At 58.2% G+C, this 24,550-nt stretch overlaps 1 protein-coding gene across 11 annotated transcripts; it reads left to right on the forward strand.

Annotated features, from left to right (window-relative positions):
- Positions 1–531: 531 nt before the first annotated feature.
- On the forward strand, positions 532–23,792 carry ALS2CL (ALS2 C-terminal like). Of its 11 annotated transcripts, none has more exons than XM_006071568.3 (26): positions 532–1,204; positions 6,038–6,162; positions 6,903–7,101; positions 7,413–7,478; positions 7,932–8,097; positions 8,612–8,743; positions 9,442–9,561; positions 10,437–10,495; positions 10,639–10,705; positions 11,148–11,344; positions 12,358–12,423; positions 12,837–12,935; positions 13,024–13,185; positions 14,112–14,223; positions 15,535–15,612; positions 16,486–16,616; positions 17,775–17,948; positions 18,100–18,196; positions 18,326–18,483; positions 19,036–19,104; positions 20,021–20,194; positions 21,381–21,423; positions 22,202–22,263; positions 22,369–22,518; positions 22,811–22,907; positions 23,323–23,792. In XM_006071568.3, exons 2-26 carry the CDS (start codon positions 6,060–6,062, stop codon positions 23,401–23,403), a joined length of 2,862 nt encoding a protein of 953 aa, XP_006071630.1. In that variant the 5' UTR covers positions 532–1,204; positions 6,038–6,059; the 3' UTR covers positions 23,404–23,792. The 11 variants fall into 11 exon arrangements, 10 of the variants coding, with proteins under 10 accessions (XP_006071630.1, XP_044790248.1, XP_006071628.1 ...); XM_044934313.1 differs by lacking the exon at positions 532–1,204 and adding an exon at positions 1,610–1,701 and having other exon boundaries at positions 23,288–23,792; XM_006071566.3 differs by lacking the exon at positions 532–1,204 and adding an exon at positions 1,610–1,701.
- The last annotated feature ends 758 nt before the right edge of the window (positions 23,793–24,550 follow it).

Consider the following 24,550-nt stretch of genomic DNA (forward strand, 5'->3'; position numbering starts at 1 on the left):
CTGCAGACATTCTCTTCTGGAGTCTGAAACCCCAGAGTTCCAAGTTCAGCTCTAGGGAAGCAGCAGGTAGGAAGGGAGGATCCCTCTTGTTACAGAGCCAGGCTGAGATCCAGTGCATCTTGGACTCAGCCTAGGCTGGTGTGGGGGCTGGGAGGCTGAGGCCTGTGACACAGTGGTTGGGGCCTGTTGGGAGCTGGCAGCCTCTGACCTTGTTGGCCTTGGGCCTGGCCCAAAATAGCTCTGGGGCTGAGCCAGGCCTGGGTGAGATCTGTGTGTTCATCAGCATTTACTTGTGTCCAGGGGCACTCAAGTACATTGGAGTACACAAGTATTCTGCACTGACCTGTCTGCGTGCATGGGTCTGAGTCTCAGTGTGTGTTCCGTGGAGCAGTGTATGAGTCTGCACACATGTGCCTATGGACAGAGCTGCCACCCAAGTTGTGCAACACAGAAGCCCTGCCAGTGGGTTCAATAGCAGATGGGTCCATGTGACACAGGTGAACGTACTGTGGAATCATGTGTGTGTAGAGGGGGAGAAGTTCAGGTGGGTATGTGCACATCCGTGATGGGATTGGGTAAGGGCCTTGGGGTACTGCAGGCGGCAAAGAGCAGGTGGACCCAGTAGAAGCTGTCTTTGGGGCACTGCCAGGGCATTTCAAATTACCCACAACCCTGGAAGGAAGGCTGGGCAGGTCTTGCCCCGTTTATGAGACAGTAAAACTGGGCTTGGGAATGCCTGTGATGTTATCCAGTGAGTGGGGAGTGAGTGAGGGAAGACCAGCCCACATCCTTTCTTCATTTCCACTGCCTGTCTCTGGAGGGGCCCTCTTGACCTCAGTCTTGTCAGTGACACGGTTATCCCCTAGAATCCTCAGGCTGCAGGAAGTGATTGGAGGACCCAGAGGAAGACAGCGGGCTACTTTGTTACAGGCTTGAACCGTGGGTCCTCCCCCTCCCAGGAGGTCCTCCAGGACAAGGCTTCCTGCCACCTTTCCCAAGGTCGCAGGCCCTGGCACGCAGACAACCGCTCGCTGACTTCACGGTCTACCGGGCTATGTTGAGAGTCGGGAGTGGGGGCAGGAGACTTCCCCAAGGTCATTCAGACAAGAGTGGCGGCTGGCCAAGGACATCCTGGCCACCAGGAGCAGCCTCGGTTTACCCTCCTCTCGGCCACAGGTTTCAGGAACCCATCCGGTGCAGCTAGGTACGCAGGGCGTCAGAATGGCGGGGCAGCGGGGAGGGACGCAGATGCGTGGAACAGGGAAAGACCCCTCCAGGATGTTTCCTAAGGCGTAGCTGGGCTCTCCTGAGCGTGAGCGTGTGCGTGTGCGTGTGAGTGTGCGTGTGCGTGTTGGCTGGGGCGGGCAATTTCCCACCTTCTCTCCTCCTTCTCCCACCCCGACTGCGTCCCAGACCCTAGAGGACGCCAAACTGAGACCTCAGCAGAGGCCTCGTGGGCGGGGCAGACTGACGCCACCTCCCGCCTCCTCCCTGCCGATCCCTGTCCTGGACCACGAGCAACATCCCGAGGCCGGGCGGAGGCAGGGGAGGCGGAGTTGCCTTAGGGAGCCGGGCCTGGAAGGAGTGGGGGCGGGGCCGGCGAGGGGCGGGGCCGGCGAGGGGGCGGGGCCGGCGAGGGGCGGGCGTCCGCGAGCAAGCAACCGCAGCGCGCTCCCCCGCGTGGGTTCCCGCGCCTCACAGGTAAGGGCGGGGTGGAGGTCGCGCGTCTGGGGCAGAGCCCTTTTGCTGTCCTCTCTCCTCGCTCCAGGTGAGACTTTCGTCTCTGCGCCCCCTCGGGCCGCCGCGCGCCGCCCCTCCACTACTGCTCAGTCCTCAGCGGCACTCACGCTCGCTTGGGGCCCGTCAGAGTTTGTCCGAAGGCGCCTCCCTCCCAGCGGGGTTCAGCTTCGTCCTCCCTGCCCCTTGGTCACCCTGTCACCATGGGACAGCCTCCCTGGTCCCGTGCCTGACAAGAGGGCAGTGCCCAGGGGCTTGGTCTGGGCTGTGGGGCGACCTCGTGGGCAGCACCCAGCTTGAGGGACTTGGTGCCAGGAGGTGACGCAGTCTAGTGTTGCCACAGGGAGAATGGCATGGGCAAACGCCTGGTGACTGGAACACGATCCCATGTTTGGGAAGTTCCAGTGACTGCGTGTGCCTGGCCAGGGAGAGGAAGGAAGGCTGTGAAAAAATGAGGGGTGGGGTCTAGGACAAGGTGCCTGGAGCCACTGAGGCCCAGAGGAAGGGTGTGGGGGAGAGGTCCAGGTGGGGACCTGTCAGCTATGACAGCTCAGCGCCCCCTCCCTAGGGCAGCTCCTCCCTCCTCTCTCTGTCTACTGCCCCAGCTTGCTGGATAATCAAGGGGATTCCAAGGCAGCCCAGGAAAAAGCCTCTGCAGCAGGCAGCACTTCCTTGCTGACCAGGAAATCACAGACAGGGTGTGGCCAAGGGGCCTGAGGGGCCAGGCCTTGGAGAAGGCAGGGGAGAAAGGGACCCAGCGTGGACAGAGGCCAAGAATGCGAGAGAGAGAGAGAGAGAGAGAGAGAGAGAGAGAGCGAGCGAGCGAGCCAGAGTGAGCTAGCAGGTCTGGCTGCTGGTTAGATAGCTGCAAGGACCAGCAGCTGACTCACCTGGGCATGCCAAGGCTAGCCAGTCTGTCCTCATCCTGCTCCATGGTGACCGTGAAAGTTGCCTGGGGCGCCTAGGTATTTGCTGTGTGCCCTGAGGTGAGTCGCCCAGCCTTTCTGAACTGCCTAGCTCAAGTGAGCTTCATGGGACTGGGAGCTGGAGGCCTGGGTCTGAGCCATGTATGTGCTCTATAGTTAGTGTCTTTGGGCCCTCCCGTTCCTTCCTGGGCCTCAGCTTCCCCATATGTACCTCCTGTGCAGACTCCTAAGGAACCTTAGAACTGGATGGAGTGAGAGGGTAAGAAGGCCATGCCCTTAACCAGCGAGCCGTGGCTTGGTGATGGGACTGCTGTTTGAGGGAGGAGACTCCTGCTGGGTCTCTGTGGTGTTAGGTTCAGCACCTCTTTCTCCTTCCTCGTACACACTCAGGCACACTCATGCCTGGCCTGGGTCCTGCCCTCACATTTCATTGCCCCTGGGATGAAGCCTGGGAGCTTCCTAGCCTGGGAGCAGAGGCTTTCAGGACTACCAGACCAGATGTTTTTAGCCTCAAATGCAGTTTTCTCCCCACCCACCACCTCACCAGCAATGCTTAGCCTCTGGCCTTTCCTTTGGGCAGTGTGACTCAAAGGTAGGAGATCCTTCTGGGGCCACAGACCTGGAAGGATCCCAGAATAGTGTTGCCAGTCTGGGTCTGTAAGACTCAGCTCCAGGGGCCCCAGGCTGCACTGAAAGGTAAGGGAAGCTGAGAAACAGGTCCCCATACCAGAGGAGCTCCCCTCCATCAGTTTATCCTTTCTGAAAGGGTTGATCACTCGGTCATGACTGACTGGCTGCAACTCTGTGGACTGTAGCCTGCCAGGCTCCTCTGTCCATGGAATTCTCCAGGGAAGAATACTGGAGTGGGTTGCCATTCCCTTCTCCAGGGGATCTTCCCGACCAAGGGACTGAACCTGGGTCTCCTGCATTGCAGGCAGATTCTTTACTGTCTGAGCCACCAGGGAAGCTCCTTTATCCTTTCTGCTGCTGCTGCTGCTAAGTCACTTCAGTCATGTCCGATTCTGTGCGACCCCATGGATGGCCCCCACCAGGCTCCCCCGTCCCTAGGATTCTCCAGGCAAGAACACTGGAGTGGGTTGCCATTTCCTTCTCCAGTGCATGGAAGTGAAAAGTGAAAGTGAAGTCGCTCAGTCGTGTCCGACTCTCAGTGACGCCATGGACTGCAGCCTACCAGGCTCCTCCATCCATGGGATTTTCCAGGCAAGAGTACTGGAGTGGGGTGCCATTGCCTTCTCCGTTATCCTTTCTAGGGAAGACTAAAAAAGCTGTGATTTAGTCAGAGTAAAAAGCTATAATTTAGTCTTCTCCATTTCATAGAGAAGGTGATTGAGGCCCAGAGATGAGCAAGGCTCTGGATAAGCTGGGAAATGGCCAAGACTGGGCAGAGGTCAGAAGGGGCCTGTGGGAGCTCCTGATGTGTGAGCCACGCATCTGGGGTTGGGGTAGCAACTGCCAGCCCCATGTGGCAAGGGGAGGAAACCTGAGGGGGAGAAGAGCATCTCGAATGTGGCATTGGCTGGGGTGGGCCCCAAATAGTATCTGGGATCTGATGTTCAAGGCCTCCCAACAGTGAGTTATATGCTGCAGGTCCCCAGCTCACCCTGATCTGGTCTCTAGTCTGTACCTCCTATCTTAACCACACCTTCCCCCCTTCACTTTTAGCCAGTGTCCTCACCTGTTAGCTCTGACCCTGACAGACTGCCAGCTAAGGTTGGAAAGGTCACCTTCCAAAGGGTCTTTCCTTCCACCAGTTTCTGGAGATGTGGGTGAGAGTCAGATGGGCCCAGGCAACACTTGCTGCACCTCTGACTCCTAGGCTGGGGTCGCTTGGTCTGTCTGAGTTGATTTGGAGCAACCTTCCCTTAGTCCTCCAAAGCAGCCTGGGGCTGCTGCAGGGCCAGCAGAAAGAGAAGAAGGCTGCTGCTGGGTGTCCAGTCATTTCTCCTTCCTGCCTCTCCCTCCCAAGGCCTCACCCTCCTGAAACAACAACAGGAGGAAAGGTGGGGCAGGAATGCCTGGGCTCGTGGCCAGAGTTCTGAGACACTTGTCTCACTTTGTTGCCCCAGAGCCAATTCCCTGGGAATCATAGGCTCTTCCAGGGGCCTGGAATACCCTTCAGTGCCTTTAGGGCTGGGAGGGGGGAGGTGATGAGACCCCTTCCCATTTGGTCTTTTGGATCTGCCAGCATTGCCTCAAATTATGTCTCTAGTTCCACCCAGGTCAACAAACTCAGCATGTCAGAGTTGGAGAGAGGCTGAGTCTGAGAGTCTGGGGTTAAAAGAGTATTTCATTTTCAATCCTAAGATGTATAGTCACGAAATCTGGGCAGATGACCTCGTTTACCAGGTCTGGTAGGAGAGGGCTGTGTCTGATTGGAGGCTGCAGCCTGGCTATGGTGGTGGGTTTGAACCTAGGCCCTTTGCTTCCTCTCTCTCCAGTCAGGAGGCTCCTTTCTCAGGTGATCCTGCCTTCTTGGTGGGTCTGTCTCTCCAGAGCAGGAGGTACAAAGACCTGTTCATCCCCAAAGCCCCCACATGTGGAGTAGGACCCGTCCTGCAGGGTCAGCCAGGTGGGGAGCATGGAGGGGCTGGCTCCTGCCCACACTGACCTCACCCTCTCACTGCTTGGCATCTTCTCGTCTGCAGCTGTCACCAAGTCCGTGTCCCCAAGTCTCACTTTGAATATCACCACTCCCCGACTCTGAGCCCCTCCATGGCTCCTCTGTCAGCCACTTAGACAGCTCTTGGTGGGCCCCCTGCCGAGCCTGGGTCTTCATGCTATCGAGCCTTTGCGCTCTTGGTTCCCTCACCTGCATGCCTTGTCCTCTCTGCCTCTTTTATTTCCTGTTCATCCTTTATGCTCCAGCAGGCAGTCCCCTACTTCCCCCAGACCTCTTCTTGTTTATAAGGCAAGACAGAGGGTCCTGAGTCATGACCTTGAGAAAAAGGCTGTGCCCTTCTGACAATATCCTTGTTTCCAGAGACTCTGTGGAGAGGGGGCTAGGTCAGATCACTACTAGATGTTACTCTGAGCCCTTGGGAGCCATGGTGGGTGTTTGAGCAGGGGAATGAACAAGCCAGAGGGCTTAAGGAACATCTGCCTTTTGGGTAAAAATAGATGTTTCTTTTGGCAATTCTGAGCCCTCTCTACTACTCCTTCAGGCTCCCCTCAACTGGGTCCAAGTAGAGCATAAATAGGAGTCACTGGTCTGTTTAGAACTCGCCTTTGGGGTGACCTGGGCTCCCTGCTCAGTTCTGAGGTGGGGTGGTCTTGGGCCTTGCTTTTGGGCATCTGGCCTGAGATGAGCACTGACCGTGCTCCCACAGCTGCTCTAATCTGTGCTCTGTCCACAGGCCTGAGTCTGGCACCCTGGCTATGTGCAGCCCAGAGGAGGCGGCCCTGCTGCGGCTGGAGGAGGTTTTCTCAGCCACCCTTGCCCGCATCAACAGCCTTGTCCTCCAGCCCCTTCTTGAGGCCGGTGAGTTGAGGCTCTCCAGTGAAAAAGGTGGGGGCCACAGGAACCATCCTCCTAGGGACAGGAGTCCTCCCTGGTTGGATCTTCTGAGCTACGGCTTTCTCAACTGCAGATGGGAGCGGTGGCATTTGAAGTGGATGGCTTTCGATGAGTCCAGGGTTCTCACGCCCAATTGTTGGCTGCTTCCTTCTCAAAGGGACCCCGGGGAGCTAGGCTCTGAACCCCATTCTAACCTAGGTCTGCTGTGCATGGAGACAGTATTCCATCTCTCCCAGGACACAGGTCTGGATTCTCTGCCCAAATTCTCATCTTGCTGTCACCCAGGGCGTGACTGGAAGGCAGGATGCCCAGTCTGTGAAGTGATCTTAGGCAGGTGCCTTCATCTCAGGAGCTGTATCGGCGTGTCTGTAAATGGCAGGGGATCACTGCACATTCTGGACCTGAGGAAGTTCTGAAACTCGGGGAATGTGTGTACTCAGTGGCCATAGATCATCAGTGCTGCCCCTATGTAATGAGGAGGTGGAAATGTGCCCCTGTTTAACCCACAAGGGTGCCACCCACTACTGCAGCCTGCCCGTCCCTTGCTGAGCTCCAGGGGGCACGTGGGCTTCCAGTCCTGTCCCAAGGACCTCCAGGGCTCGTGGGGCTGCTGCTCCTGGGTGACCAGCCAGGGCCTGTGTGTGCTCCCTGGACGGTGGAGCGGCCCTGTTCCCCCTCACAGGGTGCTTGTGCTCCTGCCCCAGGTCCAGAGGCCTCAGACCCCTGGGGCCAAGAGTGCCTGCAGCTCCTGCAGCAGCTGCACAGGAGCTCCCAGCAGCTGTGGGACGTGACGGAGGAAAGCCTGCACTCGCTGCGGGAGAGGCTGCGCGGCCCCGAAGCTGTCGGCCTGGAGTCCCTGCTGCTGCTGCAGAGCGCGGACCGTGTCCTGCAGGTCCACCTGGAGTAAGACAGCCCCGGTGGGCTGGGGGCTGGCGCTGGGACTCACCTGGCTCAGGGCTTCAGCAAAGATTTGCACTCGGCCCTGTGGCAGGCTCAGACACCCCAGATCTTAGCCTGGTGACCTCCCAGGGAAGAAAGACTGAGTTAGAATTGTCCAGTTGAGTCAGTGAGGACTCAAGATCAGCAGTGCCCAGAGCCAGGCCCCTCAGGGCTGTAGCCACTCAGCGGGTAGGATCTAGGAACCCCAGAAGGGCAGGCCCTTGGGTCTGGAGCTGAGGGTGGGGCCTGCAGGGTATCCCTGGTACTACCTACAGGTACATCGAGTCCTACACATGCTGCGTGGCAGTGCAAGCCTTTCAGAAGGCAGTGAAGAGGAGGAGGTGAGCACGGCACTGCGGTGGGCCTCTGAGAGGGGCGTGTCTGGGAGAGAGGACGTGGGGAAGCCACGACCCCAGAGCAGTGAGTGTCACACCCCAGGATTCATCCTGAGCGCTCCTGGCTCTGGCAACCCCACGCTGATCCACACCCGTGAAGAGGGGCAGGGAAGCCTCAGGAGGCTGTGAACAGAAGCCAGAGACACCAACTAGCGGGAGTGACCCTGGGGCAGGGGAGCATTCCTAATTCCTGCTCAGGGAGGGCTGCTGTCATCAGTGATCCCTTCAGTCTCTGAGACGCTCCTCCCAAACCTCAGCCACTGTTCTCATGGGAGAGAGCTTTGGGGTCTGGGATTGGTCCTGGGATCTGAGGGATTAGCCAGGGCAAGGGGGCAATGGTGGTGGGTGCGGGAACAGAGGAGGGGAGAGTGACGGGGTGCTGGCCCTCCCTCCACTCAGTGAGTACTGGCGGGGCCAGCGGAAGGCGCTGCGGCAAGTCCTGTCGGGCCTGAGCTCCGAGGGCTCGGTGGGCACGGCCCTGCTCCAGGCCCTCCGCCAGCCACTCGCCCATCACGTGCAGCAGTATGTGCTCCTCCTGCTGAGCCTCGGGGACACCGTCGGGGAGGTAGGTAGCAGGGGTGCCGGGGGCAGGGGGCCAGGGTGGTATCGATGCTTACCAGACCTGCCTCTGTGAGGAAGCTGACGGACAGGAGAAATGGGCCTCTGGCTCAGGGAACCCCTTACTCGGGAACCCCTTACTCAGGAACCCCTTGTTTGAAAAGGACCTGGCCTGCCTTGGGGATATCATCTTGTTCTGGGGGTTTGAAGGGCCATGTCCTTGCCCTGGGGTATCTGAGTTACATGGGCCTTCCCTGGCGGAGCCAGCGGAGACCCAGAGAGCAGATGTAGACTCATGTGCTGGGTGTGAGGACACGTGGCCCAGGCCCAGGTGGGGCATCATCAGATGGTCCTGAATCCCCCGGAGGCATCCTTCTGCTGACCTCTCCTCAGAGGAAGAGCCAGCAGGGAGAAAAGAACAAACTCCTGACCAGATGGGCCAGGGCAGGGCTGGGGCAGTCATCCCAGAGTGGGGGAAGGTTCTGACGAGCCCCCGCCCCTGTGGCTCTGTCCCCCCACAGTGTCACCCCACCCGGGAGCTGGTGATACATGCCGCCAGCCTCTTTGGGGACTTGCAGTCCTTCATGAGGCAGGAGCTGGACCAGGCCACGGCCACGCAGGCCCTCTGGCCCACTCTGAGTAGCCGGCTGAGGGTGAGTTCCACGCCCGAAGAGCGCTCTGAGAAGACCCTCCCATCCAGTGGGGGCCCCCTGGGTGGCTCGAGCTGCCTGCTGCGTTCTCCATGCTTCAGTTTCCCCACCCAAACCGGGCAGTGGCTAAAGCAAGTGTCTGTGACACTTCTCTGGCCAGCCATCTTCACTCATTTGTTGAGCACCTCCTGGGCTGGGATGTGAGCTGCTGGCTCTGGAAGAGCGGTCACAGAACCGACCCTCTCTCCTGGGATGTCACTGAATGATTGCACCCTCAAGCCACTGCCTATACTGCCCCTACAGGGGGAAAATCCCCTGTGCTCTGACGAGGCATGACAGGCTTGGGGCCCAGAGCGGAGAATTAGGAGGACAAATGAAGGGGATAAGAATTGCCAGAGAGAGGCAGGGATTGTAGAAGCCTGGGTGAGAGTTGATGGGGGCTTGGTTGTGGCCATGGCCTGAGATGGGGTGGAGGAGGACAAAGCAGGGCTTCAAGAGAAGTTGTGACGTCTTGCTGGGAGTAGCCAGGAATGAAGCGCCACCAGCTCAGAGCCCCAGTGCCCATCACTGACCTGGGGGCCTCCAGGAGACGCTCAGAGTGTGGGTGGAGGTGCCTGGGGCAGAGGCAGGCAGTGGGGTGACTGGTGCAATGTCAAGAACGGGGGTCCCTGAGCTCTGCAGTTCCCTCCTTGCCTCACCAGGATGTACTCTGCACCCCTGCTCGCCGACTCTTGCAAGACAGCCAGGACGTCCCCGTGACAGTCACCCCACTGCGGGCAGAGCGCGTGCTGCTCTTTGATGATGCCCTCGTCCTGCTGCAGGTGGGCTGGGGCAGGCCAGAGGTCTTGGGAGTGGTTGAGAAAAGGAGGAAAGAGACAAGTGGCTGGGGGAGATGAGGGGGCTGAGGCATGGAAAGGGTGCTACTTGCCTATCCAAACCTATGTCTCCTGAAGCCTGGTTTGGGGGTTTTGATGCAGTTTGAGTTTTCCTCCAGCCCCGACTGCCCCCTCTGTGCTCCAGGTACACTGACAAGACACTCACTAAAAGGTGCCGAGCCCTTTCTCACCTCTGGACCTGGGCACGTCCTGTTGTCTCTGTGGGACCCTCGCTTGTCCTTGCCCATGTCTGGCACGCTCCTCCTCCCCTTCAGGCCTGGGCCTGGGGCCACTTCTCCTGTGGCTATTGCTAGGCGGGAGAGGTCACTACATAAGATGTTCCAGAGGAAGGGAGGTTTGGTCTGGCTCTCAGAGCAGGGATGACATTCCAGGTAGAAGGAGCAGCACAGGGAAGGTTCAGGCTGAGGAGAGTTTGTGGCAAGTGGAGAAAGGAGGGGGCACATGACCTGGGGCTGTTCTGTGTGGTCTCAGGTGTCAGGCTCGGCAGTAGGAACTTCAGGGAGGTTTCCAGAAGGGGCTCACAAGGTCCAAGCTGCATTTCCGGAAGACCACTCTGGTGGCCCTGATGGAGCAGGATGTGGGGGGTTGTGGGAGACTGATCCTGGGTCTTGGGTGGGAAGGGAGGTGGAGGGGCTGCTCTGGAGATGGGAACAAGCAGGGGTGGTGGGGGACTCAGGGCTGGGCATGCTGAACCGAGCAACCTGGGGACACCCAGGGGCGTGCTGAGCTGGTGCTTGGGAGCAAGGCCAAACCAGAGAATAGGTGAGCATCTTGCCCACCTATGCCCCATCTTCTTTCAGGGCCACAATATCCACACCTTTGATCTGAAGCTGGTGTGGGTAGAACCTGGGCAGGACAGGTGAGCGCCCCTCTCCAGTGACACCTCAGGCCTTCCCTTCCTCTACCCCATGAAACCTGCCCACCCCAGGGCTCTGACTTGGACCCACCCGCAGCTCCCTTCTGAATGGAACTGGGGCCGACTCATCACCTCCATCTGTCTAGGTGCATGTTTCACCTCCTCACACCCGAGGAAGAGTTCTCCTTTTGTTCCAAGGACCCGCAGGGCCTGGTGAGTGTGGGTGGACTGTGAACTCGGGGACGAGGATTGGGGGAGGAAGGGAAGGCGACAGGAGGGTAAGGGGAGGGCATAAGTATACTGCCCTGGAGGCTCCTTGGGAATGTCAAGCCTCTGGAGCCATGGCCAGAGTGAATCAGGTGTCTGCCTGGATGCAGGCATAAGACTGCCATAGAGAGCAGGTATTTTTCTCTGTGAAGCCAGTGTTGAGGCCTGCTTGATGGTTTTGTTTGGCCACTCTGGGAAGGCCCCAAACTTCAGGTCAGTATCTCAGATCTGGATGAGGCCCTAGGGAGCAGTGTGGAACTGTTGGAGGTTCTCCCAGGTGACAGAGTGGGGTGTGGGGGGTGGTACCTGGAGCCACCCCAGGAGGCTTCCTGGAGGGGCTGCCTCCAGCAGCAGTGACCTGTCCTGTGTTTCCCCTGTCCTCCCCCAGGTGGTCTGGCAATGGAAGGTTACCCAGGCTGTGTGCCAGGCCTTGCGTGGGAAGAAGGACTTCCCGGTGCTGGGAGCGGGCCTGGAACCTTCGGAACCCCCCACCTGCCGCTGTGGAGCATACACCTTCCGTGCAGAGGGCCGCTTCTGCCAGGCCACCTACGAGGGCGAGTGGTACTGGGGCAGGCCCCATGGCAAGTGAGTGACCGAGGCTCTGGGCCAAGCAAGGCAGGGGTCCTCCTGGGAGTCTGGGGGGCACATAGGACCGGATGGACCTTATTGCCTCAGGGCATGAACCAGAGGCTGTTACCCTCTCTGGTCAATTCTGTCAATTCTTAAGTCCTCTTGGACAGCAGTGGCCCATAATAGGTTTGTGCCAAATAGTCTTGATGTCAGTGAGGCTGGAGAGCCCGGGACAGGCATCAGGAGGCCGGACTGCAGGGTCCACAGTTACTGTTCTGTTTTCAAGGCGGGTGAAAGAACAACTAGTGTCTGTGTAGCATTTTCTGGTGGCCCTTACAAGAATGGCCTGAGGGAGTGTTAGCATGCCCTTTGTAGATGCAGAAACCTTGACTTTCTCCAGGCCTCAGGGTAGGTTCTAGGGGGAGCCTGGCCTCAACTGCAGATCTATACGACTCTACAGGCAGATAGGCTTTTGAAGAATGTGGCCCTAATTTGTGCCACAGCTGGCGAAACTAAGGCCCAGAAAGCAGAAGGGACTTGCCAAGGTTTTGCTGGCAAGCATTCCACTCATTTCTGATACCCTGCCTACTTCCAGAAAGGGCTTCAGGAAGCCTGTGAACAAAAACACAGAAAAAGCAATGCTGTGTCAGAAGAGGAGATGAGGATGGTAGAAACCCCACTGACTCCTAGTGCTTGGCTTGAACTTGAAGGTTATCTCTGAGCTTCCTGTTGGTCAAGGGAACAAGACAACCTGGATGCTTCCAGAACTTTCCCTTCTGGGTGTAGAGTGCCCTCCGTGAGGCTGCAGGGGCAGCTGTGCCAGGAGTAGGGAAAGGCTGAGAGCCCGTACAGGGTCGTAGAGCTTAGGGAAGAAGCCCAGTGGGAGCAGAGAGTCCAGTCCAAGGGCAATCGAGGCCTCTGAGAGAGTGTACGGTGGAGGCCGGCTGGGGGACTTGTGTATGCTGAAGGATGGTCTGGTGGGCCTGACACCCATGGACCTGTGACTGTGGACCTCGACTGTGTTCCAGGGGAACCCTGAAGTGGCCAGATGGGCGGAATCACGTGGGGGATTTCTGCCAGGGCCTGGAGCACGGGTAAGGCTGGGGCTGACACGGGGCTGCGTGGTGGGGGTTCCCACCCCCATCACTGTCACCGGCCTGGCCCCACCCTAAATTCCCAAACCTCCAGCAGAAACTTGGAGGCCGTCTGGTTCAGCTCCACTCATTGTCCTAAAGGGGAAACTAGGCTCTGAGGAGAGGGCAGGTCATGGAGGGAGTGGGCTAGGGCCAGAAGGCCCCTCAGGATCATGGGGGTGGGGTGGAGGTGGGGTATCCTGAGAGGCCCTTAGGAAGAAGAGGGACCTGATCACCTGTAAGATTCTCCTCGTTGTCTGCGAAGGCCCCTCGGAAGCAGGGACACTCCTGGGCATGGAGGGGGTGTGACAGGTGTCTGGGGCAGGGCCGTGGCCCCAGTGCTGACCGCCCTCTCTGCCCACCCACACTGGCAGCTTTGGCATCCGCCTGGTGCCCCAGGCCTCCGAGGATAAGTTTGACTGTTACAAGTGCCACTGGCGGGAAGGCAGCATGTGCGGCTATGGCATCTGTGAGTAAGTGACCCTCACCTGACGGGGGGCAGCCTTGTGGGCTGGGCACGTCCTCTGGGAGGCAGGGCCAGCCATTGGTGACCCTCCTCAGGTACAGCACCAGCGAGGTGTACAAGGGCTACTTCCAGGAGGGCCTGCGCCATGGATTCGGGGTCCTTGAGAGTGCCCCACAGGCCCCTCGCCCCCTGCGGTACACAGGCCACTGGGAGAGGGGCCAGCGGAGTGGCTACGGTGTCGAGGAGGACAGCGACAGGTGAGCACTCTGTAGCAGCCCCAGCAGGATTGAGGGGAGAGAGGACCCTCACCCTCACAGACCAAATGCCTCTAGGCGTGGGTTCCCTGTCATCAGTGGGTCCATTCTGTCTGTCTCCCAGAGTCTTTCTGAAGCCCCTCACTGCCGCTCCACGCCCTCAGTTGCTGCTGAGGCTCAGGTTGAGGGACCCTGACCTTGACTGCAGATGCACCCCCCTGCCCAACTCCAGCCCTTTGCTCTGTCAGAGAGGAGTTTGTGCCCCCAAGATCTGGTCCCCTCAAAGGGTCACAGCCCTTCCAGGTTCTCTGGGCTGAGACAAAGCCCAGTGTCCTTGGCCTGGCATCCGAGGCCTTTCCTGCTCCTCTGAACTCATCCGTGCCATGACACCTGTGTACCCCCCAGCCTTCTAGACCACTGAAGTGAAGTGAAGTGAAAGTCGCTCAGTCGTGTCTGACTCTGCGACCCCATGGACAGGCCAGAATACTGGAATGGGTAGCCGTTCCCTTCTCCAGGGCATCTTCCCAACGCTGGGATCGAGCATTAGCAGGCGGATTCTTTACCAGTGGAGCCGCCAGGGAAGCCCTCTAGACCACTGGACGTCCCCACATATCTGACATATACTGGTACCGCCATGGCTTTGCATGTGTCACAGTGGCACTCTCACTCCATCTGTCCTTCCTGCCACCTCTCCCAAGAAGCCTGCAGGATGCCCTCCCCCAGGCAGGCCTCCTTTCTCCTCCACCCTCTGTTCCTCTTGTCAGTCGTAATCTCACCTCCCCATGTCTGACTTGAGTGAATTCATGTCCTGGCTCCTTATCTGCCCCTTGCCCCCCCACCCCTGGTCCCATGCCAGCAGAGCACACAGAAGGTACGTGGGAACAATTCTGATCCAACTCCGGCCATCTTCTCTCCCCCCCACCCCCCAGGGGTGAGCGCTATATTGGCATGTGGCAGGCTGACCAGCGCCATGGCCCAGGGGTCATGGTCACCCAGGCGGGTGTCTGCTACCAGGGCACCTTCCAGGCAGACAAGATGGTGGTGAGTACGGTGACCCACATGTGTCCTGAGCCACCCTCTCCCTGCTCTGGGGCCCCAGAGCTGAACTGAAGCTGGTCAGGGGTGGATGGGGCAGGAATCAGGGTTCTGATGTGCTAGAGCGAGCCCAACCCTGGGCCAGAATCCAGTTCTGCCACCTGCCTACCCTGGTCTTGGCTGAGTCCCTGCCCCTCCCAACCTCAGTTTTCTCTTCAGCAGCTCAGGTTACCTACTTATTATAATGACTCACTGGAATAGCAATAATGAAGTGAATGGTAATGAGAATGCCAGCAGCCTCCTCTGCCCACATTTATAGACCACTAACTGGGTGCCTGAAAAAAAGAAAGTGTGAGTGTTAGTCACTCAGTCATGTCTGACTCTTTTGTGACCCCATGGACTATAGCCCGCCAGGCTCCTCTGTCTTGTCTGGAATTCTCCAGGCAAGAATACTGGAGTGGGTTGCCATTCCCTTCTCCAGGGGATCTTCCTGGAACCCAGGTCTCCTTCTGCATTGCAGGCAGATTCCTTACCAGCTGAGCCACCAGGGAAACCCTGGTGCCTACCTCTGGGCTAGGCCTCCCAGCGTGGTCTCGTGGGATCCTCCCAGTAGCCCTGGGGTTCGTGTCGTCGTCTCTAGTGTACAAGTGACAAATGTGAGGCTCAGAGAGGTCAGAGAACCTGCCTAGTGTCACATTCTGTTGAGTGACAGAAATGAGTTTCAAGCCCAGGTATCCTGAGCGTGGGCATATCAACCCCTACCTTCTGTTTCACCTACACCCTGCCAGGTGGTTGGCACATAGTATGGCTCGGCCTGATGGCTGTTATTGATATTGTGGCTTGTTTGTTTAGCTACACTTTGTTCTGGAAGGAGTTGAAGGAGGAAGAAAAGATAAGAATAGGCACATAAAATAGATTTAAAAATAAGAACACAAATTGTATCCCATTTGGCTCTGAAGCTTCCTGGCAACCAGAGCCGCAAGGGAGCCTGATGAACTCTGCTGCCCCTGGCATCAGTGACAGGAAAGTGGAGATGGTTCAGGAAAAGCCCAGCACTTCTTGAGCTGTAGGTGGGAAGGAAGGGTCCCCCAGAAAACTTCCTGAGAGGCTGCTGGAGGGGAGAAGCCAGGTCTGAGGGTGTCAGTCAGAGTAACCCAGGATCGAGGTGCATGGGGTTTGTGCAGTCCAAGGGCTGGCATCCCACCTGGGCACAGTCCTAGGAGGTGTGCCAGGGCTCAGGACCCTTCTCCTCTCTCTACCCCCAGCCTTCTGGCCCTTCCTAACCCACTGTTCCTACCCTCCCCACTCCTTCTCTAGGGCCCAGGGATCCTTCTCTCTGATGATGACTCCTTATACGAGGGCACTTTTACCAGGGACCTGACCCTCGTGGGGAAGGTGAGAGCCACTGAGACCTTCCTCCACTCTGTGCTGTGACCTTGGCCAGAATCTATAATCTCCTTGCTTAGACCCAGGACTGAGGGTGGGTGGAGAAGGTAGGGGGCCCTCTCCCATCTCCACTATATCTAAGGGGCATGTGCAGCGACCTTTCTCTGCCACAAAGGTACAGTTTGATTGGGTTTGAGTCAAGAGGGCATAGGCAGGCTTGCCTTGGGTGCAGAGGGCCTGGTGGTCTCTTGTTCCCCCACTGGCTCCAGAATTAGGGATCTGCCCCCTCTACCACCACCATCCGTGCCTTGAGTGGGATCCCCTGAAGGCATTGTCCTTCAGGAAGTTTCTGCCCGAGCTGACCCAGGAGAAGGCAGTTGTATCCCTCCTGGAGCCTTTGGACATATGGGGATGTTTTCTCTTTGTAATGACTGGAGGGTACGGTGGCATCTAATGGATAGAGACCAAGAATGCTGTGAATGGGACAGTCCGGTGCAGCAAGGAATTGCCCCTTCTTGGGGCCAGTAATACCTCACGCCCTCCCTAAGGCCACTGCCTACTTCTGGACTTATTCCCTGCTCCCAGCCTCTGTGGTGGTCCCCCTACTCTGACCTCTGAGTCCCTACTCTGACTCCCTTACCATCTTCTACCTCAGAGACAAGTCCCTTGGTGGTGGGCACAGCTCTCGGTCAGAGCTCCTGCAGGGGTGAAGGATTATGAGCCCCTTGGGGTGGGGCAGATTGAATGGATGGTGGGAAGGCCATCCGTCCATTTCCAGCCTTTGTGGCCGAGGATGATGGGCATGAGTCCTGTCATGATTGGGTGAAAGGGCAGCTGAACAGACAAATGGACAGATCCCTGCATTCCTCTCCCGGCTTCCAGGGCAAGGTCACCTTCCCCAATGGCTTCACCCTGGAGGGCTCTTTTGGCAGCGTGTCAGGGAGAGGACTGCATACCCAGGGTGTGCTGGACACAGCTGCCCTCCCTCCAGATCCAAGCAGTACCTGCAAGAGGTGAGAGCCTGACCATCTGGCCTGTGCATTCTGGAGCCTTTCTGGGGGTTGTGCTTGTGGGTGCCTGTGTTTCTACCCCAAAGACTCAGGTCTCGTTAGAAGGGCTTTTCTGTACCTCCTCTTAGCTCTTTGGAGAGTTCAGAAAACTCAGGTCACACAACCCTTATCAGAGACTCTGGGAATCAAGGGCTATGTGGTGATAACTCCACATGCCACAGAACTGAAGAAAAATGCTATGTATAGCCTTTGCTTAGACTCTGCTTTTTTTCTAGGAAAGTACAAGATAGTTAAGCAAAGGAGAATAAAATAGACAACTAAAGTATGAGTTGAGCTTAAAAGAAAAGGAGGTGCAGATAGGCACTATAATTGAGCATTAGCCTGACTCTGAGTTCCCTGGAAGCCAGGGTGAAAAGGGAAACTTGGAAGTGGATTCACACTCCTTATCATGGGGTATTTGAGAAGTGGATAGACTTCTTCCTTCTGGGGACAGAGTTCTTCCTTCGGAAAACAGGTGTTCAAGTGGTGACTCTTGTAATGTCTGTTGAGATGTGGTTGGTGGTTCTAATGGTGCCAGCCAGCATTTCAGAAGTTGATTTACCTGACATGTCATCCCAGCATGTTTGTTTTTCTCTGATAGCAGGAGCTAGAAGTGGATGGCATACCCTAGGGGCATGAGCCCAGGTTAGGTACAGGTGTAGGGATATCTGTCAGTGTGACAGGGGAGGGCAGTGCTCACCAGACACGCACACAGCCAGACTCCTGGGCCTAGTGACCAAGACAGGATCAAGCTCAGGAAGGAACCAGGTGTGGGAGGAGGGAGAGTTGGGGAGCCCTGGGCTTTGGGCCCTCGCCTCTCTTAGGCCAAGACCCCAGTCTCTGGACTTGGCCTCCAGCTCTCCAGATCTTTCTGTTTCCTTTCCAGGGCTCTGTGTGCCCCTGTCTCTTTTCTCTACTGTGGAGTAGATTCTCTCTGACCCTTCTCTGCCTCCCGTTTCTCCTCCTGGAGTCTTGGAGGTCAGACCCCTCTGCATACCCCAGTCCATCCACCCCACCGGGGCTCTAACTCTGGCCAGGCTGGATATCCCCACCTTTCCAAGGGCTGGACAGGGTCCTACATGGCTCCCTCCCTGTCCACATTTCCCACCACCTCCATCGCAGGCAGCTGGGTCAGGGCGTCTTCCCCGTGGAGAGCCGCTGGCAGGGTGTCTATGGCCCCTTCCGGGACTTTGTTCGTGCCGGCTGCCCTGGGGACCTGCGGGAGGCCCTGCTGGGCTTCCATGTGCAGAGCTCAAGGGAGCTGCGCAAGTCGCAGGAGTACCTGTGCTGTGAGAGGTGAGGCCCAGGCGTGTGGGGTGTGTGTGCCCACGGGGTGTCCAGACCCAGGGCTGGGGGCAGTGGGCTCTGGGTGGGTGGGGAGGGGGAAGAAGGCTTTCTGGAGGGGGTGGGCCCGGGCATGGGTGAGACATTGTGTGTGGTGCCCCAGGACCTGCCCCGAGGACCAGGCGGGCAGGATGGAGGACCTCCTGGAGGAGCTGCTGCAGCACCGGGAGCCTGAGGCCCTGCAGCAGTGCCTCAGGAAGGTGAGGCCGCAGGGGAGGGTGCTGACCACAGGGGACAGGCCTTGCTGAGAGGCCGCGGTGGCTCCTGTCTGAGAAGCGGGGTCTTGCCCTGGTGCTGAGCATCTCTTTGTGGCCGTCGCCCCTGCCCAGGCTCTGAGCAACTCTCTGCATCCCCTGGGGAAGCTGCTCCGGACGCTGATGCTGACCTTCCAGGCCACATACGCAGGTATCGGGGCCAACAAGCACCTACAGGGGCTGGCGCAGGAGGAGGTGAAGCAGCATGCCCAGGAGCTCTGGGCTGCCTACAGGTGAGCTCGGTGGCACTTGGGGACAACCACTGCCCTGTCCCCAGGGCGGGGGGCTCTGCCCTTTCTAGCCTCAGCTCTGCCTGCTGCGCTGGGTAGGAATGGTGCCTCTGCCTTGGGTCTGGATTGAGAGAAACAGAGGATGGGTTGTTTAGTGTGCCACTGGTGAGCATATGAGTGAGACGGTGGGGAGGTGATAACAAGGCCTGATTGCAGCCAGAGTCCAAGCCCCAGCCAGGCTCTGGGCTGGCTTTAACCCCACTGCAGGCTGATCCTGACCTGGACTCACACCCCATCTCCTGTCCTGTCCTGGCTGAGCTGTGGCCCCATCAAACGTTATAAACTGAAACCTTCAACACTGTAGTTCGTTCTGTCCGGGTTCCAGGAGACTCCCGTGGACCTCCTGTACTCCCATCCCCCTCACTGCTGAGGTTTGGCAGCTGGGCTCTGCTGGCCTCGTGCTTCATGGTTCTGGGAGCAGAACCCACCTGCCTGGCCTTGGGGACGTGTTCTGTGGGAGATGGCAGCCACACCGCCCCTCTCTTTGGTTCTCAGGGGCCTGCTGCAGGTTGCCTTACAGCGCAAGGGCCAGGCCCCAGAGGAGGATGAAGATGCAGAGACAAGGTGACTGCCCCCAGGAAGTCTGTGGGGTCTTCTCTGCTGGTGCAGCCAGGCTCAGGTCCAGGGGATCCTTGTACCTTGCTTCTGGGACTTCCCTCAGGGAAGAGAGGTGTTTCTGAGGCAATGTTGGGGATTCATGCTGTTGACCACACCCTGTTCATTGACCATTCAGGAATCATAAAGACCTGTGATCTCTGTTCCTTGAGCAGCCTGGAAAGGGACACTGTCACAATGCATCAAATGCACCTTTGTTCTGAACACATTATCCCAGCTTCATCTCTTAGGTGCCTGGAGGGTGAGCCGCTCCCTCAGGCACCTCCTTCTTCCTGTGCACAGATGGGGAAACTGAGGCCCGGCAGAGGCTGAGCCTGAGGTCACACAGAGCAGGAATTAAGTGGGTCATTAAATCTCTTGGCCCAGTACCCCCGAGACCAAACCTCACAACTTGCCTTCAGATCCCAGGCCCTGGGCTCCTGATCAGAGAGGGATTTCTGTTACTGCATTGCAGGAGGCCTGGGAAACAGGGTTAGACCTTAGGGAGAACTTCCCCCTGAGTCCTAGCAAGCACAGAAAGCTAGGAGGCCGAATTGGACTAGCCTGGAATGACTGCTGACAGCTTTGCTGCAGGTCACCCATCTATCAGGGCCAGGTTTTGCTTTCAGTCAAGTGCGGATCAAAACCCAACCTCGCTTGCCATGTTGGTTCTCAAAGCTGAATGAGAGCATGAGGTGGTCACAGATGTCAGTTGATTGTGAGATGACTGAGAATGGGGCTGGGAAGGGTTTTCTCAGGGATGGGGGAGGCTGGAGGCAGGCACGCTGAGGTGGAATGCGGATTTCTGTGGGCTCTTGGGGGCAGCCCAAGTAGACGCCCACACGCGCCCTGCTGACCCTGAGCCATCTTGGTGGCTCTCACTCAGGGACCTGCGGGTGCACAGCTTGGTGCTCCCGCTCATGCTGCCCAGCTTCTACTCGGAGCTCTTCACCCTCTACCTGCTGCTTCATGAGAGAGAAGACAGCCTCTACAGCCAGGGCATCGCCCACCTGAGCCTCTTCCCTGACGCCAGGCTGCTTGAGTTCCTGGACGTGCAGAAGTAAGCCTCCCCACCATGCCACCTTGGCCAGAGTTCTTACGTAGCAGAGGATGCAAACTCAACTCCAGTAGTCTTCAGAGAAAAAGGGAAGAGGTTAATTGGCTTATGTACCCATGAAGTTCTAGGGTGTGGCCAGGACGGCTAGATTCAGGTATGGCTGGATCTAGGTGTTCAGCTGCATGAAAAAGGAAGCGACCCCTCTCTCTCTCTGTTGGTGTGTCTCTGGTTTCCCCGTGCGGTGACAGACAGCACTAGTCACTTGAGGTTTAGACTCTCCCAGCTCAGTCCCCACAAGGAGTTGGAGTCTCCTTCCCAACAGCTCTAGCAGAGCCTCTAAAGTTCCTCCCTGGCATGGCTAGGTTCTTGAATGTACCCCTGAATGCCGGCTGTGGCCCAGATTGGCCAGGCTGACCTCAGTATCTACTGCTGGGGCTGGGGTAATATCACCTGCTCCCAGCTCTTGGACTGAGAGTGGGAGAGGGATGATCCTCAAGGGGGAAACCGAGGACTGTTCTGGAAGCAGGTCAGGGCCTCCCTTCTACCCTCAGTAATCAGAGCATCCTTTATCCTCCATGCCCCTTTGATCTGAGTGTTGAGGGTATGAATGCACTCCTGCCTCCCATACCTGGTCCCCCTTTTCTCAAGGTAATGGTGCTTCCTATCCCCCCTTCCCCCAAAACCCTTGTTCCCCTTTCTGTTGTGGTGAATGTTTCCTGCATCTGCCCAGTCATCAGCCCAGAGACCTGGTTGTCCACAGCTTCCCAAGGGTTTTCCTCTGCCGCCTCAGTGCCACCTCCTCCGTGCTGGCCTCCCTGCTTCATTGGCTCTACTTCCCTTGAATGGCATCCCTACTTCTCGCCAGCCTGTGCCAGCTCACCGAGCCCCTGGATCAGTCTCCACAACTGAGCTCTCTGGATGGACCCCCAGGACTTTGTGCAGGAGGGTCCCCTGGCCTGCAGCACCATCCCTCTCTCTGCTCACTGTGTTTTGGGGCTGCATGGAGGGCTGCCCTCTCAGGGAATCCCTCCTGGCCTCCTATAGCCTGGGCTCCACACAAGTCCTCCCAGATGCCATTGTGCATCCCCAGCCCCTTTCCCGTGCTCCGCCCTCCTGGGGGACATGGGGATGCAGGGAATTTGCCCTCTGACTCGGAGGGCAAAGCTTCCCATCTCCCGTCTTATTTCAGGCACTTGTGGCCCCTCAAGGACCTCACACTGACGACCAATCAGGTGAGAGGGTGGGCCGGTTACCTGCCCAGGAGAGGGAGGCCTGAGCCTCAGCTGGGCCCTGGGCTGCCCTCATAGTCACGGTCTCAGGCCGCAGAGGTGGGTGAGGGAGAAGACGGCAGGCTTTCTGCACTGTTCTGCTTTTCCATGTGGGTGAGTGTGCAGCCACAGTGACCAGCCTCAAGCCCAGGCTCCAGCCTTTTACTGTATGGCTGTGGGTGGAATATTTGATCTCTGTCCCTCAGTTTCCCCATCTGTGGAAGCACCTACTGCTGCAGTACTAGTCCTGCCTCATGCGATTGTTGCGGGAGGAGGGGGCAGGCTGGAACAGAGGAGGCACTGGTTTTCAGTGTGCTTGCTGGATTGGCAGCATCAGCGTTGCTGGGAACTAGTTAGAAAGACCAATTCTTGGACCCACACCAAAAGTACTGAGTCAGAAACTCAGGGAGGGAACTTGGAATTTGTGTTTCAACAAGCCCTGGGATTCAGCAGCTGTTGACCAAGGCACTTAGAACTGGGCAGCACCCAGTGACCATTGGCTGTTACGATTCTCCTCTATCCACCTTGATGCTCCCACCTCCTGGAGACCGTTTACCCCACTTTACAGTCAAGTAAACTGACACTTATAGTGGAGCTGCGACTTGCCCTGGCTCGCTCAGCCCTCTGGGCAGAGCTGTGCTGAAGCCAGTGATGAGGAAGGGGTGGGTGGTCAGGGGCCTGGGGACCAGCCCCAGCCCTGGGAAGGGGAGGCCTCATCTAACCCCCTCCCTCGACCACACAGAGATACTCCCTGGTCAGAGACAAGTGCTTCCTGTCGGCCACAGAGTGCCTGCAGAAGATGATGTGAGTCCGCAGCCTGGGGAGAGGGGCGTGGGAGGCAGGAGTGTGGGGACCCCGTTTGGGACTGAACCTGAGGGCCTTGATCTGGAGCCAGTTACCCTGCTGCAGCACCACGGTGGACCCCCGGGAGAAGCTGGAGGTGCTGGAGCGGACATACGGGGAAATCGAGGCCACTGTGTCGCGGGTGCTGGGCCGGGAGCACAAGCTGCCCATGGACGACCTGCTGCCGCTGCTCATCTACGTGGTGTCTCGTGCCCAGTGAGCCCCAGCTGGGGGTGGGCCCAGGAGCTTCCCTTCCCACCCTGCCTGCCCCCAACCAAGACATACTGCAAAGCCTTTGAACACTACAGTCTATGGGCACAGCCTTTCTTGGGACAGATGGGGAAGCTGAGGCCCAGAAAGGCCCACCCAGGGTCCCATGGGTACGACTCACAGTGGGGACCACAGCCCAGGTGTCTAGCCACCCAGACTAGGGCTCCTTCCCAGCTGCTGGGCGCCTGTCCTGATGAGTCCCCTTCTCCCTCTTGTGGTGGCGGTGGCGGTGCTCCAGAATCCAGCACCTGGGAGCCGAGATCCACCTGATCCGTGACATGATGGACCCTCTCCACACGGGAGGCCTGTATGACTTCCTGCTCACGGCCCTGGAGGTGAGGGATGGAAGCGGTTGGCCAAGGCAGGAATGCCCTGGCTTCTGGGGAAGACCCCTTTTGCCCCAGACACCATCACGGGGATGCGCTCAAATTCACAGCTAGTGTGTGTCTCCGTGGGAGGGGTCCTCACAGAGCCCCTGCTCCAGCCCTCGTTAAAAGGGGCTGAGTGGGGGAAAGTGGGCAGAGCACATCCCGGCCCTCGGCTCCCCAGGGCTGAGTGTGTTCCAGGCTGCGGCCCTGAGCACAGGAGGAGAGGGAAGGGCCCCTTTCCTTGCAGACTGTGGCTGAGGGCTGAATTGGAGACAGTGGTCCAGACCTGGGAGCGGGTGCACCCGTGTTAGGCCCTAAAGCCTCTGCACGCGGCTGGGGGCTGGCAGGCCAGCTGGCTCCAGCCTCGCCTCTCTCCTGCCAGTCCTGCTACGAGCACATCCAGAAGGAGGACATGAGGCTGCATCGCCTGCCCAGCCGCTGGAGCTCCAGGGAGCCATGGTAGCTCGGCTTCTCCTGGACACACCGCAGTGCTGAGAGGGCTGATGTGGAATGCCCTCGGCCCGGGCCTGGCCCAGCCTGGCCCAGGGGGCAGAAGGCAGGATGGGCCCTGGAGGTGACTCTGACTCTTTGAGGAGATGAGGTCCAGTTTCTCCAGGGAGATGCTGCTGGAGTCCTGACTGGGGTGAGGGTGACGGGTGTGGCCCTGGAGCTGGTGGTCTGTCCCCCACCACTCTCCAGGCCAGTCTTGGATGACCTCCTCGACGCTGAGGCAAAGAGACCCTGACTTCTCCTTGCCTGAGCCTTGCCTTCACGTGCCTGAGCCACTCTGGGCCTCAGTGTTGCCATCTGTAAAATGGTGGACTAGGGGATCTGTAAAGAGCCTTCCATCCATCTTGCTGACTTCTGGCATTCTTCCGTAAGTCTGACTTTGGTCTGTTGGGCTGTAAGTGAAGATCCTGTGTCGTGGGGGAAGTCATTCCATTTCTCCTGTCCTGGTCAGAGGCTCCAAACTGCTAGTGACCGCTTTTTTCCCCCATGAGTCATCTTCCGTGGACCTGCTTCTTTCCCAGCTCTGCCCCAGGGCGGTGCTGGCCTCTCTGGGCCTCAGGGTAGGAACTGTTCCAACTCTACCCTGCTGGGTGGCCTCTGGTGACGCCCTCCCCTCATTGGGTATGCAACTGAGGGAGTGGGCTTGGGGGTCTCTGAACTGCAGTCCACATACAGTGGCCATGCTGGAGCAGGCTGGAGGGAGAGGGGAAAGAAACTCACCTTGCTTGCCTCACTGTCAGCGGGTGCCAAGGGAACTGGCCTCTGGACCTGCATGCAGGAAGGACAGCAGGGGCCCAAGGGTTCCCGGGGGACTGTGCCCAAGGATTCAGGGGGCCAGTCCAAGGACCCTCAGAGATTCTAGGGAGCATTGAGCAGAGGGCCGCAGGTGCCTCCAGAAGAAGGGGCAAGGCTGAGCTTCCCTGACTGGTTCCACCACGTGAACAGCTGGAATGGAGAACGGTTTTGGGCTCTGGTTGTGCCAGACATGCCCGTGGTGTCTTCACAGAGGTCCCTGGAAGAGGATTGAACCGGTGAAGAACAGGGATGCCCAGGATGCCGTGGGCACGCCCCTCCCCAGGACTGTGGTGGCTCTCCAGTTG

The sequence above is a fragment of the Bubalus bubalis genome, chromosome 21, assembly GCF_019923935.1.
Source record: "Bubalus bubalis isolate 160015118507 breed Murrah chromosome 21, NDDB_SH_1, whole genome shotgun sequence".
Taxonomy (NCBI): domain Eukaryota; kingdom Metazoa; phylum Chordata; class Mammalia; order Artiodactyla; family Bovidae; genus Bubalus; species Bubalus bubalis.